Raw genomic sequence first — 22,528 nt, 5'->3', positions numbered from 1 at the left:
TATCAAAGAAAAGAAACAAACTGATTATAGTACTTCATTATTCAGTCAGCAATTGAATTTATACGGTTTATCTATCTTAAGTTTCTCCTAACTTCTTGCAACATGATGCCAAAATTTTCTTCCCAATAATGGGAAGAGATTACAAGTACAGCTACATTCCTCCTCTTTTGGCAGTCACCCTGCTTCTAAAATTATTCACTCACATCTAAGCAGTCTACCTCTGTCTGCATTCTACACACACCTCCACTGACTTGATCTCAGCTTAACATACAGAATCAAGCACTTGAAGTAAAGAAGGAATCAAAACATTTACAGTGCTATAATAAGGAAAATCCACTTAATCCCTTAACGACATTTTAATTATATTATCAGGTAACTGATGACAAATAAAAGATGATCTGTAATCGTACTTAAGTATTTTTTGGGTATGATGAGAATGAAAAAATTCCCTACAAAACATTTTAGTCTGCTTTAATATTGTTTTATGAAGCATACATAAATGCAAACACAGATTGATAATTCAAGAAAAATGGCTCAATCAAGTCATTCTGCTTGTGGTGTGTTAACAACTTGCACTCAAAATGGGGTTACCTTTTTGCATTGTTCCTTTATCTTTATATGAAAGGTAATTACTGTACCTTTGGAAACTGTTACAACAGTCTTACTATGCAATGCATAAAAGCAATATTATAGGCAATACACCAGAACTCACCTCTATTAGTTACTATAGTGGTGAATATAATGAAAAAACGAGCTATTTAATAACATAGCTTTCACTAAGTGCTTAAAAACAATTCCCTAACTGTTACCATAGTCACTTTCTTTTATATGCTTGTGTATGCTAAGCTGTATTGTAACTGGATACAGTAGTTGGTCCTATGATGACGTACTTACAGTACATTCAAACACACATATTATCAAATCAAATTACTGTTCTAGGAGGGAAAAATATTTACAACTTGGCTGACACACACTTGAATGGCTGCTCTCGCTGACAAAAAAGATGGAGGATACCTTTATTCAACACAAAATTAATCATTCTCCAACAGATATAAGTTAACGGATTTGGCACAATGTTGTATATTTCACTTCATATTTTGACACTAGATAATAAGATAACTGGTCTATAACCCAACCAAAAAAATAAAATCAACTACATCCTACAGATCTTAAATGAAAGCTACATTTGGAGGTTATGTCTAAAGTGAGCCTTTAGCAGCACTCTGTTAGTGGTACTATACATATTTTGCAAACACCCTTTCACACCAGCTGCATTACTGTATATTCTTCTCACTGAAATCTATAGTTTTCATAATTCAAAGTTCTTAATATGCAAAGACCATAAACAGTCAATTCAATTACCTTACTATGAAAAACAGCACACAACTATGAAAAATGACATTTTTATGATAAAATAAAGTTTTACATATACTTACCAAATAATTATATTGCTAATAGTTTTGCTTGCTCAGCAGCTAAAATTTTGAAATTCTCAGGTTGTGCTATTCTGTTTTGGTTAGATGACTCACCTGCCCACTTTTGGGGAAAGAGAGGATCAACTAGCAAATGGGCTTCAATTTACTTATGCCCTTATATTCATGTGTGGGGAGGAGGGCGGGCTCCGATCATGTAATTACTTGATAAGTATATATAAAACTTTATTTTATCATAAAAATGTCAAAAATGATAGGCCTAAGTAGCAATGAAAGAAATGAGAAATTACACATGATAACGGCATAATATATATATATATATATGTGTGTGTGTGCGCGTGTTCGCAATTATATTCTATGTATTACAAAAATAGACGTGAAATCTGTTAGTCTAATTCAGTATATTTTATATTAAGTTTCACTAGCTCACAATATACTTAGGATTAGTCATTCAAAAATTTGATTAATAATAATGTGCAAACAAATCTTTACAAAAGTCGTATTTGTTGATGTTAATAAGACTAATAGTTCAACTTATAACAGTCGTAGGCCTGTCTACAAAGTTCACACATATGAAGGAGATAAAACAACGATAGTGATGGCAGTTGGAGATGAAAATATTAAAACATAAGAACAGCGATGACCTCTGAAGTATTATAGTAACATCTTTTAATTAAGTAAAGTATGCCAACAGTAAGCAGTATCAGAAAAAGCCCTGTTTAAGGGAAACTGCAGGTAATTTCTCGGACCCACCACTAGTGTTCAGTTGTTTCTTGTGCTTACAACTGAGTTGCTGAATAGCACCAGATGTCGCTATTATAAGCTGTTGTCCGTAAAGTTTTGAAGTATGTTGCAAAACATTTTTGAGTGATTGTACATGAATATTAAAAGAAAAAATTGCAATGAATGGCAGTCCTGTAAAGACACAGGAACAGAGTCGCAATGAATGGCAGTCCTGTAAAAACACTAAGTAACAGAGTCCTTAATGTTAGGCATTGCTTCTTCTTGTTAGTCCCTATAGTCAAGAAAAACAAATGGCAAAGTGGAAGCTAATTTTCAGTGGGATAGGACTTTTGATATAAAAATTAATCATCTCTGATTTTGAATATTTTGAGTCTCAAATTATTGTTTAACTTTAATAATTATACATTCTGGGATATTATTTTGATCTGCCTTCAAAGTTAACATCAGTAAGCACTCAAACACAAGTATGTTGAGTCTTACATCGAAAAACTAGCTCTATCTCTTATTACAGCCTCCAGTCCCATTTCATCTCTCTATTGCTCATTCTGTTATTGGAATGATAATACAATAATGAAATTCTCCTAACTCAAATTTATCTCATTATTATTTTATTTTTCCTTCTTCATTTTTCATCACAAGCATCTTTCTTGTATTTTTCATCTCTCATAACTTCTCAGATTTAACAACTGCTTTCATAAAATATGATGCCTAGTATCAGCAATAATTAGGCCCTTACATACCCTAACAAATACAAGTTGGAAAACAGAACACTGAGTCATTTCAATGTCCCTATATCTTGCCACTGATCCAAACTGCCAAAGTAGAGGTTGGAACATTTTAACTAGGAACTCAAAGTTCTGTTGGGTTCAGTATGTGATGAGAAAGGAAGGTGAGCATTAGTCATTACTGTATAGGTACCAATGAAAGTAGTAAAATACAAGTACTGTACAAAGTGATCTGCAGTAGCCTTCAAGATGTATGAGTTAAATTTTTAGATTATACAGTAAAATCCATTTTTAATTTTTATATTTATATAAGCACCCCTCAATCATAAAGTTTAAAATCTTTATCAGTACAGAACATGATTACTTTGTTCTTCTACAGAAAGCTTGAAACCTACTACTGAATTCAGTCAGGGCTTGACATACAGTTGTAGTATAAAATAAGACTACTTGACATACTATTTGGCAACTGACTTGATATTTTGAATGCTAAGAAGAATCATGCATAAATTATTACAGTCCAAGCTGAACCACTGCTCTAACACTGTGTTCAAGTACAGCATATATATACATTAATAATGGTACACACTTCAATTTCAATCTCAATGGAAGTTTTTTTTATAGTTATAGGCAGATAACCTCGAATACCAATTTTCAGTACTGTACATATTGCCTATTAGTAAAGCATACATTCTGAATATCAAAGAGCACCTGGTAAGTGTTATCTGCTTACATGTTAATCCTCAACAAACAGGATCCTCTAAACTAGATACTAAGTCAAGCATTGATCTATTGGATCCTGATCCCAAAATGAATTGGACTATGTTCAAATTTAGATACCATGTCAGTCTATAATTCATAAGATTTTTTCAGTTACTGTACTTTGAACAGACTGTTAGAGAAATGAGTCTGTAAAGGCTTTTACTATGTTATCTACCCAAATTTTAACCAATGGTATAATTACAGTTATGCCAATCTTATAAGACAAACTGTATACTGTATACTTTAACCACAGGTAAAAAAGGATCTCAGAGCAAGAATGATACAGCAACTGGAGTAGGGTGAATAACCATTTAAAATAATGTTTTCTTTACAAAGAGAAGAACTGTTGCACCAAACTGGTCGAACTCCAGATCATTCATTACAATTTTGTACCATATCTCTTCTGTAGCTTCATTTTCAAAGTTAAAAGTTCACTTCTACAAATTTTAATTTTTATATGTGTTCCTTTAGACTATGCTAACATACTGCATGTTCACAGCAACTAGAGAAAACTAATTCATCATAGCACTATTTGAAGTGTTTGATAATTTGCTTTTGAATGAATTCTCCATCAAAAGGTATCTTTCAAATTTTAATGTTTATCTATCTGAATATGGAAAATTACTGAAGATGTAACATCTGTGATGAGATTCAGCCACACTTATGAAGAAGATTCGTATACCACAGTATATCTAGCTCTGACAAATGTTAAAAGGATGTCTTTAGCATATTGTGTAAGAAATACCCTCAGAAACCATCTCAGTTTTTGGGCAACATTCAATAAGGGGAACACTTTTGGAATAGACAAGGGAGTAATATGGCTTGCTGAATTGAAATGAATATAGAATTTAGGACCTATGAGGCCATTCAGCACTGAAACGGAACGTGATAGTAAAAAGTTTCAAAAGGTGTAATGGGAGGAAAACCTTGCAGCTGCACTATGAATCAACTGTTAGGAGAGGGTGGAAAGTAAGATGGAAGAAAGAGAATACGAACAGAGGTATATTAAAAGGAATGAAAGGGGTTGTAGCTAGGGCCAAAGGGAAGCTGCAAAGAACCTTAAGTAATGCCTACAGTGCACTGCATAAGGTGCACTGACGGCACTACCCCCCAAGGGGAGCGTGGGTGCAAAGAAAAGGAGGATATTGAAAATGCCTAGAATACTGGAGACCTATGAAATATCATGGAAATGGCAATGGTAAATTCAGCTGGAGAACTGCTCGAAGGAAAACTGAGCTGGCAGGAAACAATAAATCACAATGGCAAGTATGAATGGACAGAATAAGAAGATATCTCATAAAAATTCAGCTGATTTATGAGTGAATAAAAGCTAAGAAGGGAAGAGCAGAAGTTGGGATATGGAAAACAGGCAATTTGATTAAAAAAAAAAGGAGGATGGATATGCAGCAATGGATGTGAAATTGGTATTGGAGATAAGAGTATAGTATTTGACAAAGCTTGCTCAGGTTAAGAGGAAGGAGTAGAGAATTGCTACAGTATTATTGGAAGGCATGACAACAATTGCGAGAAAAAACACAGATATACCTACTGAACATGAAGAAGATAAGACTCAGTGTGTGGGGTGACAGAATCACGAAGAAGGTAAGACTCATTGTGTGGGGTGACAGAATCATGAAGAAGGTAAGACTCAGTGAGTGGGGTGACAGAATTCATGTTGAGATTATAACTGCAATGGGGGTCTAGAAAATAGAGTAAAGGGTGTGGATGGCCATCTGCATGCATCACGCACAACTACCAGATATCTTTTTGTTCTGTTTATGAAGATGTCTAACAAAAAGGACACTTTGAAGTGTTGTTAACTGGACTACAGCCATCTCCAGTCCCATCTTCAAAGTAATTTTGAGAGTGATGGTGGAAATCCTGAAGAAAAGAATTGGATAGGAAGGAACAGTCTGAATGATTTTTCTAACAGGAATCATAGAAATGAAAAAGAAACTACATATATGTGTTTTATAGATTATGAAAAGGATTTTGATTGTGTATCACTATCATTTTTATTAAAGATATTACTATTACTGTATTAAAAGCAACAATGTAACCCTAGACGGAGAAGAAGAATGATACAAGCCAAAGGGCCCCAGTAGGGGAAGCAGCCCAGTTTAGAGAAAGAAGCTGAGAATTAATAAAAAAAAACTATAAAAGAGAATTTACAAAGAAAAACAAATAAGACATATAACAAAGGATGTATGATAAATATCATATAAAATATTTTCAACTTTTGAAGTTCCATTGGTGTAACTACTATATATGAGGCTCATTCCATATTTTTGGCACAGTAAGACTATTAAAATAAATTGCCAATCTAGAGTTATGGTATGCATGGTATAGTCTGAGAGGATTTAAATGCAAAGACTGATCATAACACGAAAAATTTTATACAAGATACAAAATGAGCTAACCGAACAACAGTGCTGGAGATTTAGGCAAGATCAGGTATTTAATAAAACTCAAAAGTTTCTGTTCAGCAATTTAAGATGCAAGTCACCTGTGTAAGACCAAGTATAGGAACAATATTCAAAACAAGTCATAATAAAAATATTTCCTCATGATGGACAGATCTCCAAAGTTCTTAAAAGGCATTCTCGGTACTGTAAACAGATGGAGGGTGCCAGTAAAGATAGATGAAGACAAAAGTGAATTGGTGGGGCTGAAAAAGGATAATCAATATCCTAATTTATTTTCACTGTATGGTGAATTTATGGGTGGTGTGAGTTTAGGTGGTAGTTGACAAGAGTGGAAAAGCTGCAAATATGGTCCATGACAAGGGGGTTAAGTATCAACACAGCAAAGAAAAAAAGTCCTCACTCCAGACAAGCAAAGGCATCCCAAGAGAGACTGAATGCACTTCATGTATCACATAGAAACTTTCTAAAGAGGGCCAGATTTTGTGCAAATGTTCTGAAATGAAAACCTTAAGGAAATGTACAACAGGATAAAAAAAAAAAAATGTTGGTCCAAGCACAAGCTTTCTGTCCCACAGTTGGATTTTGAGGGAATCTTTATTAATGACAAAATAAATAGCTCATGGCATTCAACAATAAATATTTCCAGCTCTGAAAGTCAGCCAAGTCGGATTTCATGTCTACTTTACATGATCTTAAAGTTGCACCAAAGGAATGTCTGACATTAAATAACTTGGAATGGTTATTTGTGAACTTAAGGAAGTTATTGAACTCTGCTTGACAGAGAAAGCTGTGCCTCAGTATTTTATATTTCAAGTTTGTACTACAGGCAGTCCTCGGTTATTGGTGGGGGTTCCATTCTGGGGGTGTGATGATAACCGAAAATCGCCACTAACCAAAAATCGGAGACTTCCAGGGCTTTTTCGGCGATTTTCAGGCTTATCGGCGCCGAAAAGTGCCGATTTTCGGTTATTGGCGCCTCTGTTAGGTATGTATTGGCACCAATACCCAATTATCAGTGCCGATAAGCAGAAATCGGCGATTTTCGGCGCTAGGCAAGCACCATAATACCGGATCGCCATTAACGGAGCCCACCGTTAACCGGGGACTGCCTGTACTCGGCTTCTGATGAGATAAACAATAGCGGTTTTTTTCTGATAGTACTGTACCATCATTCCACATGGCCTACAGTATCATATGAAGGAAAAAGTTGGAAGACTGTATTATATATTGTGGCATTAAGCAAGAATGTGTGGAAGCACAAGTCATACTTAAATATTTTTCATCCTTGTTATACTATCCACTTGAGCATAATGATGATGGGTTTTATTTACATTTTAGAAAGGACGAAGATTCTTTGATAATTTCAAGATTAGACAAAAATCATTCTTTCTAACAAACAGCAAGAAGTGCTGCTATCTCGTAATTCAGGTGGACTTTCTTTTTTTATTCAAACTAAGGTCTAGCAAAGGGTAGACTCAAGACGGAAAAAATATGAAAATTCATCAATTCATTCTATAAAAATCCTTTAGTGGACTACATTATGAAGGGGGGTTTTGTTTTTTACTGATGATGCTGCTGTTGCTTGCACATAATTCTATACTGTATCATAAAGGCTGTTTATCAAGTAATCAGAGTCATGTAAAACTTTTAGCCTCTAGATCTTCAAAAACTGTTGTTAAGCAGCCAGGAGTAAATCAGTTAAGGATTTTTAACTGGATAAAAAGTTGACTAAAAATTTTAATATTTTTTAGTTTGAATAAAAATACATCCATCCAAATTGTAAGACATCAGGAGTTCTTGGCTCCTTGTTGAAAAAGGTTGAACAGTATGCTTACAATAAGAACAAAGATCACTGTTTACAACACTTTTCTTTGATCCTATTTACTACAAGGTACTAACGGATGGCACACCTAACACCATCAGTGGAGGATGTAATGCTTTTATTATTGTTGCAAGACAAAGATCCTTGGGATCTTTGTTTTGCTGTAAAAGGAAATAACTCCATGGGATATTCCATTTTTAAAAAATGAATGACAGTTGAACTTCAAAGAAAAAGGAGAAAAACTGGAGGACTTATGCACTGCTCCAGTTCTGTGAAGTGTAATTTATATAAATTCACAGTAAATCTCTGAGAAGAAAGTGCCCATAATTAATATTCATCGATACAAGGTCAGAAGAGGCTCTAACATTGGCAAAAATATCCAGAAGTGTAAGGAGGACAGGCATGGAAGATGGCATTACTAGCACACACACCATACCTTTTTTAAAAGTATTTATTACAAAGGTTGCTCATTATTTATCCTAATAATAAATCTTATTTGCCTATATACAGAGGCATATTGCAAAAGTCAACAAGCCTCATTTATGTTTTCCTAAAGCTAAGGTGACTAGCTTATCAGTGCTGTAAAATTAAGAATTTTTACTTGAACTTGATGCTTAAAAGAGGTATATATCCAAATGGCATTTTCCTTCTTTTTTTTTGTTTTGTTTAGTGAAAACTTCTCTTACTTAGTTCCTAGGTTCCCTGTTATTTTTTGTAAGTTAGCTAGAGGGGGTTCTCTATGCAAAAGTTGGAGAACTGGTAATGTTACTTCAGTGACTAAAAGTGGAAATTGTGGTTCTAGCCCTGCTGATTACAGGTCAATTTTTATAACTCTATCATCTGTTTTTTGTTTAGAGTTTGGCTTTTGCACTTTGAGTTGGCTTTTGCAATTTGAGAGATACTCTTCTTTCAATTTCTAATGTTGTAAAGAAATACCTAGATTCCAGATTTTAATTGCAACATCCTTGTGTTCAAATGCAGAAAGGTGCGAGTTAGTGGACAATTTCTCAGTAATATTATTAAATTTTTAATTAACAGAGCACAAAGAGTAGTTGCTGACAGGCACTGTGATGACCACAGGAATTTAATCTCTGGCACTACTCATGGTATTTTGGTCCACTGATGTGTACATTACAGTCAGTCCCCGGTTTACGACGGTTCCGGCTTACGACGTTCCGAGGTTACGACGCTTTTCAAATATATTCATCAGAAATTATTTCCCGGCTTACGACGCACGTTCCGGGGTTACGACGCGTCGTACGCCGATCCGACGGAAGAAATATGGCCCCAAAACGGCAGAATAATCATAATTTGAAGGTTTTTTTGATGTAAAACTCAATAATAATGCAGTTTACATCGTTTTCAATGCACCCAGAGCATTAAAAGTAAGGTTTTCTTATGATTTTTGACGATTTTCGACGATTTTCCGGCTTACGACGATTTTCGGTTTACGACGCGGCGTAAGAACGGAACCCCCGTCGTAAACCGGGGACCGCCTGTATATAAACATGACATGGTTTTGCCTAGAATACAATTTTTTTGCTTATGAAGATGATGCTACTCTCATTGCATCAATCCTATCTCATGAACATAGACCTTTGGTTGCTGAATCTCATAACAGAGTCAATCCTATCTCAGGAGCATAGACCTTCAGTTGCTGAATCTCATAACAGAGATTTAGGTAAAATTTGACCAAGATGCAAATTATGGTAGATATAGTTAAAGCCTAATAAAACTCAAAGTGTGACTGTTATTAGGTCTAGGACAACTGATACCACTACCTTTTTTCATTTGATACAACTCATTTAAAATTCTAGGCTTCATTCTTAGATGCAAATTTACTTTTGAGAACATATCCAGTCTGTGTCTCCTTCAAATGCATTAAAAATTGTCTCTTTCATTTGAACTAAAAATTGGAATACTAAGAAAGCCTTTCAAGGCTTTTGCAGACATGACTATTTTGAGTTAATGTTTTTATTCCCTTATTCTGCATTTTGAATATTCTCCTGTTTGAGTTTCACCAACTTACTTGCATCCTGAAACAGGCAAAAACTCAAATGCTATAAAATTTCTAACCACACATCTTAGCATCAACCTTTAGCACCGTCATTCAATGACGTGATTGCACATGGTGTTATAGCCCATGGAAAAGATTATTTCATGATATAAACACCCATTAAACTCAATGTAATCCACGATCAGGACACTTATCCACAGCCGAGCAACTAGCATATCATGCCACAAGTTTTTGTGTCATTAACTGCTAGGTTTCTTCACTATACTTGTACTGTGACAAATAATGCTTCGTAGACAAACCATGAAATAGTGAAATAGGGTTCTTAATACAGTAAGGGGAGGCCCACCATGCATAACAGCTGGGCTAAAGACCAAGCAATTAGTAGACAAAATACACAATAGAATGGCTGCAGGAACACTAACTGAAAAAATACATTAGTCCAGAGGATTAAGAGTCAACCCAGAAAAATACTGAGGAAAGCAGAATTTTTCTAGACACCCTAAAGCTATCTGAGCCAAAAAAACCACCAGTATCTTGAAAAACTCTCTATGCTATATTGGAGAGGGCAAAAAGTCCAAGGTGGCCCCACTACAAATGATGCACATACACTAGTAAAATTACTAATGTAGTACTAAATTGCATATAAGACATCTTTACTTACATTACTTGGTGAAGAGAATCAAAATACAGCTTTTTTTTAATCAGACACCAATTTCAAGGTAATAAACCCTATATATTTCCGATGCATTTTTCCTTGAGTACCTTTGTGCAAAACTTTCATTTTTTCCAGTTCACTGATGCTATTTCAGATAAAACAGCAAGCGAAAGAGAGACTTTTGCAACATGTCTAAAAAAAAAATTGCTTCAAACTGCAGCAAAACATCTGAATCAGGAGTCAATAATGAAATCAATGTTACAGCATTATGAGATTTATCATACTTGTGCAAGTTTTGTACTTTATATAGGAGTTGGGGACAGAAAAAAATTCTTTTTTCAACAGCATGCAATTTTACTGACAACACCTGCTTTCTCTTTTGTATATTTTAGCCAAATATGTATTATTACATGGTGAATATAGGGGAATAGGAAATGTTCGCATGTGATAGCTTTTTGTCAAGTCCAGTTTTAAGATAAGGACTGATGTTACTTTAATTAGTAGCTTTCATTCATATGTATTTCTCTAATCTGAAGCAATTTTGCTACCACACTTATCAACAATGGTAATGGGAAGCTATTTTATCTGTATCAGAAGCAATGGATATAAGAACCCTAGACTTGTGCACATACATACTTTGAAACCCCTGAATTTTATGAAATGATCATGTGGAAAAATTGTTGGTGAGCATTTTGAATTCATTGCCTTGAAAAATGCAGAAGTTGATTTGCCACTTCAAAGAACATGTAAAAAGATCTATCCCCAACCCAATACAGTTCTTATATCAATAAATGTATATCTAATATTTGCAGTGGGGGCCATCTTGGATTTTTGGTTCTTTAAGATAAAAGCACATAAACTTTTGGAGATGGGTGATTTTGACCTGGGTGCCTAAATTTACCATCATATAAAAAAAAGGCTTTCTCTATTTTTCGAAGATGCATGCAACTTGGACCTAATGCCCCTGGGCTAACTGCAGTTTTACCATGAGGCCACATAAAACTAGACTTGCCAAAGTATTTTTCTGGATTTGTTTTTGTTTTCCTTGTCACTGAGAGTTTCTTTCAACCCATTTGAGTATCATTTATTTATGCCCATCTTTAAAATTTCCCCTGCACATGTTTACTGTTTTCAATGTATAATAACACAAATAATGTCTATAAAACTCATTAGACACAAAATTGCTGTAACAGAACCACCTTAAAATGATGCATCTGTATTTGAAAAAAATTCCACATGAAATAAAACCCCCAAAAAGACTAACTGTAATGTTTTTCATATATGGGCTTTTACATATACTGTACAGTAGTTGGTTACAAGTTGACAAAATTATAATGATCACTGTGAAATCAGATACCACTCCAATTCCACTGTTTCGTTCAAATGACTTTGCTTAGCTCATAATTTTACAATACTCGATTGTTGAGTGTTTTGAGTCATTGCAGAAGAGGAGAATGTAGTATGACACATTCCTTCATTTTCAGAGCAAAGAAACAAAGATCTTGAATAAAATTCATGAAAATGGAATAAAAATCTGAGAATATGGAATTTAGGTATTATCTACCTTTGTTACAGCACTAACATATTACCATATAGTCATTATAATGACTGGAACTAACAGAAAATGAATGAAATAACATTCTTGTCATGACTGTTGGACAACAAACCTGGAAAATGGAAGAGTGAATTAAGGTTTCTCTTGACATATTAAGGTGAAAACACATAGGTTATTAAAGTATATAGCAATCATCAAAACTCACTTCCAGTGTCCAACTAATATACAACCCAAGGCAAACCACACGACGTTAGTCAAGACTCCAACGTTTTTGAGATCCACAATCAAAGTTTCATATCATATCCATGCATATAATATGACAAAATATATCAACATCATACTGGGTTCTAATAATAATAATGTATTGAAACCTGAAACTCGACTTTTACCTTTTTGAGCAGTAAAAGTTTTTTAAAATTAGCTTCTAAATGATTAATCTACCAAATGTGTAATCACCAGAAAAGTTAGTCACAGACTGTTAAGGATAACAGTTTGTCAAGGTTACAGACAATATCACAATGCATAAATGATCACTCTCAATTCTAGTACATACGTAATCTTCAGCATGTTGAATAAAGCAATATATCTATTATTTGCACTGAGAGTATCAGCAAACCCGTGCATTCTGCAAATAAAAAGTGTTCCTGCTACATGATAAGCACTAAAAATTAATGAACAAAAGGAATGTTTTATTTCCAGAGTGACTGTTCATCAACAGAAAAATTGATATAATAAAACTGAAATGCACAAAACAATTACATAGAACTAGCAATGGCAATATACAGTAGAATTAATGTGACAAACCAACACAAATGAAGTTGTGATGTAAAACATTTTTAAAAATATTTGGCAGAAATATTCTTAGCAGTGATAGAATGCTTCACTGTATTTCAATAATCTGAAGGGAATGGGAAACCTTGTGACAAAGAATATCCATTACATATAATCAAATATCTGATAAAACCTTAAAATCAGCACCCTGTACTAGAACTTGCATAATGCCCTAACTTCGTAAAGAAATCTGTTGTTAAAAAAAAACAAAAACAGGATAACATACATATATACAGAGACTCATCATTCCTCCTTATATGGAAATCATCTTAGGCAGGAGGAAGATTGTACAATTCTGTATACAGTACTGTATTAAAAAATGAGCTCTATTCTATTAAATTTCAAATAATGCAGTTATAGCAAAATGTCAACAAGAAGTGAAAACCCTATGTACTGCACATTATTACAATAAGCAGACTTACCTGCACATACCAGTTAGTTTGAGCAATTACTCAATTCCTGAATTCACTGCACACCATAAACCATAACCTTTTGCTTACAATGAAAAACTGACAGTCTGCTGATTCTATTTTTTTAACCTACATAACAAATCATTACTGAAAATTTACATCCCATTAAAGACTGTTATATCTACTTTTGTGTGTGGATATAAGACACAAGAGAGCAAGTATGACAACCCACACACCGCAGTCATCGAGTTCCATAGTGATGTCAACAGTAGCAGGATTGACATGATCACGATAATGGCAAGAATCGGTGTCAAGGAAAAAATCAATATATAGCAGCACTTCAATTAAATGGACAATAACTTAACATATTGTGTTATTAAAAGTCCATTCACCTTAAACATGGGTTAATGCCACGTGATTAACCCCTGGTAGGTTAATCTTAAAATGTACCTCTTAATTTATAACATGGATTAAATGCCAGCAGCATGAATCAAAGTTCAGGCGGACCTTCAACCTTCAACAGTGTTGTAACCATGTGTAACTTGAGAGAGCAATTGTTAAGAATCCAATTGTAAACATTCTCTTATATAGGTTATTTTGCTTCAAATATTCTTTCCCATCATCACTAAAAATATGAAATGCTTTGTGTTATTAAGATTGTCAGTGATTTCAAGAAGTGAATGAAAACTATATTAAATATACTCGTACAGCTCCAAGGAAAAGCTGAATAATCATTCCTTACACAAATAAATATTGTATGTTTTTTAATTACATCAAATACTGCACACTGATCTTTTACCAAAGGATTTCAAGTTAAGAGACAAAAACTATTAACAACACTGCTAAGAATTTCCACTGATGATAAAGTATTTAACATTGTCAGAAATACTGTCAAACTTTTCTACCAAGATTTCTTCTGTATATCTTACTATGTCCTATACTAACAACTTAAGGAACTATGAATGGACCATTAACATTATAGTATATACCTACTACTAAAAATACTTTAACATCAGTAAAAAATAAACATTGACAAAATAAATTTCCAACTATTACAAACTTTAGAAAGTAAATTAGTTCACCTATTACACTCTTGCTACTCAAGAGGCCTATCAGTGACACATACCACACCTGACTTGCTGCGCCACTCTGTCATTTAATTGGTCACAATTCCTGGAATAAAAACCACTCATTTCCACAACTGTGTAAAATCACTGTATAAAAACTACAAGAACAAAAATACATACCGTAAACGCTCTTTCCATGTTGTCTCCATCTCTTTGATCTTCAAATTGAAGTCCTCTTTTGCTAGGTTTAGGTTTTTCTCAGCATCTTCAGTCTAGTTAGCAAAAGTGATAAGATACATAATATTACTATTTGTAAAATAATGCTGAAAGTAATGTTTTCGATGGAATAATAAAAGAACAGTTGCTCTCAATAAGATAAAATATACACTTACTTTCAATTTGTTTATTTCAACATTTCTTCTACCACCCTTTCTACACACTAAGGTGTTAAAAGTGGCCACTGTGATGGAGGAGTAACATTGCAGATATTAACCATGTGCCATACATCTCAAACAACAATCCCTTGCAGTTGTGGCTTGGCTTTACTTGACTTTCTTCTCTCATTATAAAAGGCTAACATCGATATTTATTATGACTGTGGTAATGATAGGGAGTGCTCATTAAAGTCATTAAAAACAACATGATCTGAGTCCTAGTCTGTATACATTCAAGATTTATGGTGCACTTTTGCTTGTCCTTGTTTGGCAGTTTCTTATTGTAATGTACTGTACAGTATTTTCAATAATAATCATAATCTAACTCTGGCCACCTTTTTCATTCCAATTTGTATTTTCCTGCATTCTATGTTCCAGGAGTCTAAAATACCTTACACTACACTATATTGTGTTTGATGTAACTAACAAAACTTAGTGTCTGGCTATATTATTCCTTTACTTTACATTTTCACCTATACTGCTTTACCAAACTCACTCAATACAGAACCACATAAAACATATTTAACTGTGTGTGTGTGTGTGTGTTAATATGAATGCTCTACATTTCAGGATCAAATACCTATGGATCAAAGGAGTGTGACGTTCAAAGAACATGTATGTACTTGTTTACAAGTGAATTCTTTTTTCTATATAAAGCCAGTACGTACTTTTACGTGGCCTATTCATGCATCTCGACAAATTCCAGACACTATAAGAAGGAAAAAGAAGAATGTTCTAAATCTATGCCTCCTCTGTCTTGAACCATTAACCTATCCCTTCCCTACTTACAAGATACCATAACCTCAGTTTTACCCACATTTACCTTTATACCACCCTACTGAAGAGATTCCTACTATTCTCTTACCTTTCCTTCAGTCTCTGCTGTAATCACTAGATCATCTTCATATCAAAATTCCTACTTATTTTCATTCCCAATCCCTTTGGTTACTACATCCATAACCATTACACAGAAATGGGTAAAGCGCTGATCCTTGATGTAAAACAACTCTAATTTCAAACAATTCTGTTTTGCCACAAACTATTACTATTGCTGTCCTTGTTCTTTTACATACCATTTCAGCCAACTTTTCTGGCACTGACCTCTTACTTAAACACCAAACCCTACCTCCCTTCATATTCAATCAAATGCTTTCTCTAGGTCTATAAATGCACAGTAGAATTTCCAATTACCCTCCAGCCTCTTTTCCTGTATCTCTCTTATAATAAAGATGCCATCAACTGTGCCACTCCCTGTTCACCAATCTTCACAACTGGTTGTAGTCTCTTATCCAGTTTCCTTCTATAACCTTCAACAAATGTTCTGTTATACTGATTCCTCTATAATAGCCACTCTAGATATCTGCCCTCTGTTTAAACACAATTCCCATGAGAGTCTCCCCAGTAATTTGGTATTGCTTCCTCTAACAGTGACACACTGCCCTTAATAGTTCCAGTATCATTCTTTCCCCCTATACCCAAGTACCCTTAACATTTTAATCTGCACCTCTGATGGCCCTGGTGTTTTGCCTTTCTTCATTTTACTTATAGCCTTCTCTATTTCTATAGATTATATCTATTACTAGCTTTTCCACCATCCCCAATACCCCAATTCTCCTCTTTCATTTAACCCTTAAACGCCGACTGGACGTATCGTAAGTCGACTAAAATTGTCTGTCGGGTGACAAGTGGACGTACCTTATGTTGACTACAAAAAATTTCAACCTTCGTTCAACTCTGACTAGACCGAAATGGTCAAAAAACGCAATTGTAAGCTAAAACTCTTACATTCTAGTAATATTCAATCATTTACCTTCATTTTGCAACAAATTGAAAGTCACTAGCACAATATTTCGATTTATGGTGAATTTTTGAAAAAAAAACTTTTTCCTTACGTCCGTGCGGTAACTCGGCCGAAAATTTCAGAAATTCTTTCGTCATTTTGTCGTAATTTTTGCACCATTTTATATTAGCGGTTACTTAAAGTTTTATTTATGAAAATGTGCGCAATTTCATTTAAAATACAACAAAAAACAACCCATGGTTGTATCTTTTATCAGTTTGGAAATATTTTCATATAAATCATGATAAGTGCCAAATTTCAACCTTTGGTCAACTTTGACTCGACCGAAATGGTCGAAAAACGCAATTGTAAGCTAAAACTCTTACATTCTAGTAATATTCAATCATTTACCTTCATTTTGCAACAAATTGGAAGTCTCTAGCACAATATTTCGATTTATGGTGAATTTTTGAAAAAACTTTTCCCTTACATCCGCGCGCGGTAACTCGGCCGAACATTTCAGAAATTCTTTCATCACATTGTCGTAACGTTTGCACCGTTTTATATTAGTCGTTACATAAAGTTTTATATATGAAAATGTGCGCAATTTCATGTAAAATACAACAAAAATAACTCATGGTTGTAGCTTTTATCAGTTTTGAAATATTTTCATATAAATCACGGTAAGTGCCAAAACTTCAACCTTCGGTCAACTTTGACTCGACCGAAATGGTCGAAAAACGCAATTATAAGCCAAAACTCTTACATTCTAGTAATATTCAATCATTTACCTTCATTTTGCAACAAATTGGAAGTCTCTAGCACAATATTTTGATTTATGGTGAATTTTTGAAAAAAAAACTTTTACCTTACGTCCGCACGCCGAACATCTCAGAAATTCTTTCGTCACTTTGTCGTAATGTTTGCACCGTTTTATATTAGTCGTTACATAAAGTTTTATATATGAAAATGTGTGCAATTTCATGTAGGATACAACAAAAAATAACTCACGGTTGTAGCTTTTATCAGTTTTGAAATATTATCATATAAATCACGATAAGTGCCAAAATTTCAACCTTCAGTCAACTTTGACTTGACCAAAATGGTCGAAAAACGCAATTGTAAGCTAAAACTTTTACATTCTAGTAACATTCAATCATTTACCTTCATTTTGCAACAAATTGGAAGTCTCTAGCACAATATTTCGATTTATGGTGAATTTTTGAAAAAAACTTTTTCCTTACATCCGTCCGGTAACTCGGCCGAACATCTCAAATTCTTTCGTCACTTTGTCGTAATGTTTGCACCGTTTTATATTAGTTGTTAAATAAAGTTTTATATATGAAAATGTGCACAATTTCATGTAGAATACAACAAAAAACAACTCATGGTTGTAGCTTTTATCAGTTTTGAAATATTTTCATATAAATCACGATAAATAGAAAAAATTCGACCTTCGGTCAACTTTAACTCGAGCAAAATGGTCGCAAACTGCAATTATAAGCTAAAACACTTACAGTCTCGTAATATTCAATCAATTACCTTCATTTTGCAACAAACAGGAAGTCTCTAGCACAATATTTCAATTTATGGTGAATTTTAAAAAAAAAAACTTTTTACGTCCGCACGTTACGAATTCATGCATCATTTTGTGATAATATTTTCTGTGTTGCTTTGATCATTTTACAATTTGTTATATACCAAAATCATCGCAATTTAGTGTACAATACAAAGAAAAAAAAATAACTCATTAGCTTCAACCGTTTTGCTCATAGCGAGATTTGTATACAATTATATATGAAATTTTGTTTTTGCGCTGTCATATATTTCAATATTTATATATGATAATGATATTTTTTCATTTCTGATGGTTGCATACTAAACTTCTGGCAAAGACAAAAAAGGGAGCCATAAATGAACTCTTAATCTTAAAAACTAAGCGTGCTGTGATTTTTGAAAAAAAAAAAAAAAAAACTTTTTTTCCGCTTCGGCGCTAACTCCTGAACGCCGCCGGTATACGGCAGACACTTTTGTAAATAGAGGCTCGGCGTTTAAGGGTTAAGCAAGGTACTTCCTTTTCTATCTCTGATCTCACTTGGCCAAACCATATCTTTTACTTTTTCCATAGCCACATGTTCAACCAACTGCTTTTTCTGCATCTTTTACATATGTTTTCTTATCATTCAAAATATTTTCTGCTCTACCAAACCCCTCCTCTCTACATTTCTTCAAACTAGATGTTCTCCTTCTCCTTTAAAATCCCATATTTTAATTCTTGATCTCTTCAGCTCCTACTTGTGTTTTCTACATCTCCTCTTACTAGCTATCACTTCTGCTACTATCTCACCAAGAAATACTTTACAATTTAATACACTGCTTCAGTCTCCCCTCTTAACCATATGGTATTCTACCACTCCCATATATTACTAAATGACAATCTGCCTTCAGAGACCAGGTGTTCATACTTGCTAATTCACAACACTGTGCCACTTCCAGTAGTGTACACACATTCCCTCTCCATTCCTTACTCCAAATCCATGCCATCCATGAACCTCATCATATCCAAGTTACTGTGAATTTCGTCTTACATAAGAAAAATATAACAATAAACCTGGGATAATTTGATCAAGAATTAACATGGGCATAAACAAGTTATGCAACTATATGAGTACAATAATATGTCAAAAAGATCTTAACATGCACTAAAACTCTTAATAAAATGCATTTTTACCTGTTGTACCATAGCTTCATCTTTAACAAGGATTTCATGGGACAGCTCTTTGAGTTTTTGCTCTAATGAGTGTTTTTCTTGCATTGTGCTCTCAGTCTGCTTCCTTAATTCTTCTTCTCTAGACCTAGCTTGTGCCTCTGCTTGCTCAATTTTATTTTCATATTCAGAGATATTTTTCTTTAAAGAGAGTTCTTTTTTCTTCAGTTCTTCTTGAAGTTCTTCAACTTTCTTTTCAAGTTCTATTAACAATGATTTCTTTTCTCTTATCAAACTGTCAATCTTTTCTTCACGTTGCTTAATGTTTGCCTGCAAGTCTACTATTTGGTTGTCTTTCAAACAATTTTGATCGGTCAATTCTTTAACTTTATTTTTATGTTCTTCTTGTAGATCTTCCTTTTCTTTAGCAAATTTTTGACAGCTTACTTTTAATTTTGAAAGAGTATCTTTCACTTTTTCCACTTCACATTCTGCTGCTTTTGATACCTGCTGTACTTCACATTTAGCCTTTTCATACTCATTACTTTTGCTGGACAGCTCTTCTTTCAGCCTGTCATTTTCCTTCTCTAACATTTTTTCTTTTTCTGTGCATCCTTCCACTTCCCCTTTCATTTTCTTATTACTTTCCTCTAAAGCAGTAATCTGTATCTGGGCTGTTGACAAGAGCTTCTTTGATTCTTCTGCCTCAGATTTTGCATCTGACACAGCTTTCTTAGAATTCTCTAATTCTCTCTTTGCAGTGTCCAATTCTTCTTGCAATTTTATCTTTTCCTGTTTTATTTTCTTTAGTAAGGCTATATATTTCTTCTTTTCCTCTTGAGAAGAAGTTAACTCTACCTCACGACTTTGAACATCAGCCTCAAGTTCAGATACTCGGACACCCAGTTCCTCTTCACTCTTGTGAACAGTTTCTTTTAGGTTCTTAATTTCACCATCCTTATCTTGAAGAACTTTTGTTAAATCACTTACTGCTTTAGTAACTTCATTATTTTTCTCCTCTCTCTGCTTAACTTTCTCATTCAGACCATCTATTGTGCTTTTGTACTCCTTTTCAGATGCAGCTTTCTCATGTAGCTCTTTATTAAGCTTTTCTATTTGTATTTTACTTTCGTCTAATTTTTGTTTGTATTCTTCAGTCTTCTGGTTCAAATTAGCCTCTAATTCACTAACTTTTTTAGTTAGTTCTTCATTTATTAAGTTTTTCTCTTTCATCTGGTTTTCCCAATTTTTATTTAGACTATCCATTTTCACTGTCACCTGGCTAAGTTCACCAAATGCTTGCTGACTTAGACAGTTTGCATTTTCTTTGGTTACTTGTAGCTCAGAATTCAGTTTATCCTTGTCTTCCTTCAACAAACTATTCTCTTTACTCAGTCTGTCTGTTTCCTGTTTCAGTTTTATGTTTTCAGCACTGAGTTCCTCACTTCCTGATTTCAAAGCTTTATTCTCGTCATCTAAATTCTTTCTCTCTATTTTCACCTGTTCTAGCTCTTTCTGCATTGTGCACAGACTTTCATTAATGTCATCTTTTGACTGCTTGAGATCTTCTAAATCCTTCGCAACACTATCTCTTTCTGCCTTTAAATTCTGTGCTTCTTGCAAATGTAATTCTTTGGCTTTTTCAAGTTCTAGCACCTTTTCACTCAACCCTTTGCAAGCAGACTCTTTTTCTTTTTGAACAGCAGCTAATTTTTCATTCACTGACTTTAGTTTTTCTTCAGTAACAATGGTTGCTGCTTTAGTTTCTTCAAGGAGTGTTTCTTTATTTTTCAACTTTTCTTCAGCAACAATCACCCTAGCTTTTAATTCTTCTATGGCTGTTGTTTTAGCCTTCAATTTCTCAAGTGATTCTTTGGCCTCCAGTTTTACATTTTCTAATGTTGACTTAAGATTTTCAACATCCTTTTGAGAATCTTTTATGGTCTGATTAAGTTTATTATTAGTTTCCTTTAAAGTTTCCAGCTCGCTGGAGGCAGCCAAGGCACTGTTAGTTGTATTTGTCTGAATCTGGTGGAATTCTTTGAGTTTGATTTCCAGTTCCTCTTTGGACTTTTCCATTTCCTTCATTTTGTTGCTACAACTACTGTTATCCTTTTTCAGTTCTTCCACATTTAATTCTAATTTCTGTATCTTCCCATTGAGCACCAAGTTTTCATTCTTCGTTTCCTCAATCTCCTTATTAAGTTGATCCTTCTCATTGGTCAAAGTCATTACCCTTTGCTCTAGTTCTTCTTTGACCTTTCCAATGTCAGTCAACTGAGTCTGTAGCTGTGTCCTAGAGTCTTTAAGTTCTGATACTCGTGACTCTAGCAACTGTATCTTTGCCTCCACCTCCTGTTTGATGGCAGCCACAGATGCTTCTCTCTCCTGCTCCTGCTCTTCAGCTTTTGCAATGCTGGATCCAAGTTCCTGTTTGAATAAATATCAAAATTAAAATGGCATATCCACAAGACTTTGTTGAATAAAATACTTAACGTGTAAATATGCACAACAGATCAACTGCATTTTTACACACTTGTAAGAAAAATTTCCAAACATCTACCAATGAGATTTAACATAATTCCTAAACACAAAGAATAAAAATTAACAAGAACATGGACTTGCTAAAATCTTAAAAAAGGATATGTGAGCAATAGATAGGCACTTCTGATCATTGCGCCATTATATGGACATATCTGTCATCAGTATATTCTTAATACCACCACTGGAAAAAAGGTTTGGTTGAAATCTAGAGCCAAGATGGGATTTCATTATTGAAGCTTGTCAGGCACTTAATATTTCAGATGCTATATTAAATCCTGACCCCAGGCAGAAGTTAAATGAAATGCTGATGGCTATTTTAATAAGGTATATCCCTAGAAAGGTCATCAAATTCAGGACAAAAGACCAGCCATGGTTTGAAGATACATTTAGAAGAGCTTACCAAGACATACAGACCAAATTCAACATGTGGAGAGGAAATCGTTCACATGAAAATTACACTATTTTTGTTGAGTCTCGCTGTGCTGCGAATAGAACTTACCATACAGCTGGGAGAAATTACAATAAATCTTTGAAGAAGAAACTTGAAGGAATTACTCAGCCTCATCTTTGGCTGACCAAATTGGCATCATTTATCTTTGAGTCAGGGTTGCCTTCCATT

The 22,528-nt window shown here is 34.2% G+C and overlaps 1 protein-coding gene across 24 annotated transcripts in view; it reads right to left on the bottom strand.

Annotated features, from left to right (window-relative positions):
- The window catches only part of Golgin245 (Golgin-245), a 307,575-nt gene that overhangs the window by 147,257 nt on the left and 137,790 nt on the right, over positions 1 to 22,528 (bottom strand). For 22 of the 24 annotated variants that reach the window (XR_010851323.1, XM_067094416.1, XM_067094418.1 and 19 more), the window contains 3 exons: positions 19,390 to 21,795; positions 14,625 to 14,716; positions 12,690 to 12,761 (listed from right to left, as the gene is read on the bottom strand). Coding sequence is in view for 23 of the 24 variants with exons in the window: in XM_067094416.1 (XP_066950517.1) it covers positions 12,690 to 12,761; positions 14,625 to 14,716; positions 19,390 to 21,795 (2,570 nt within the window). In the remaining variant the exon portion in view is untranslated. The remainder of the gene's footprint in view (positions 1 to 12,689; positions 12,762 to 14,624; positions 14,717 to 19,389; positions 21,796 to 22,528) is intronic. The other 2 variants (XM_067094430.1, XM_067094413.1) reach the window with 1 other exon arrangement.

The sequence above is a fragment of the Macrobrachium rosenbergii genome, chromosome 50 (genome assembly GCF_040412425.1).
Source record: "Macrobrachium rosenbergii isolate ZJJX-2024 chromosome 50, ASM4041242v1, whole genome shotgun sequence".
Taxonomy (NCBI): domain Eukaryota; kingdom Metazoa; phylum Arthropoda; class Malacostraca; order Decapoda; family Palaemonidae; genus Macrobrachium; species Macrobrachium rosenbergii.
Note: the sequence above shows the minus strand (reverse complement) of the source record. Positions and strands in the feature narration are given on the sequence as shown.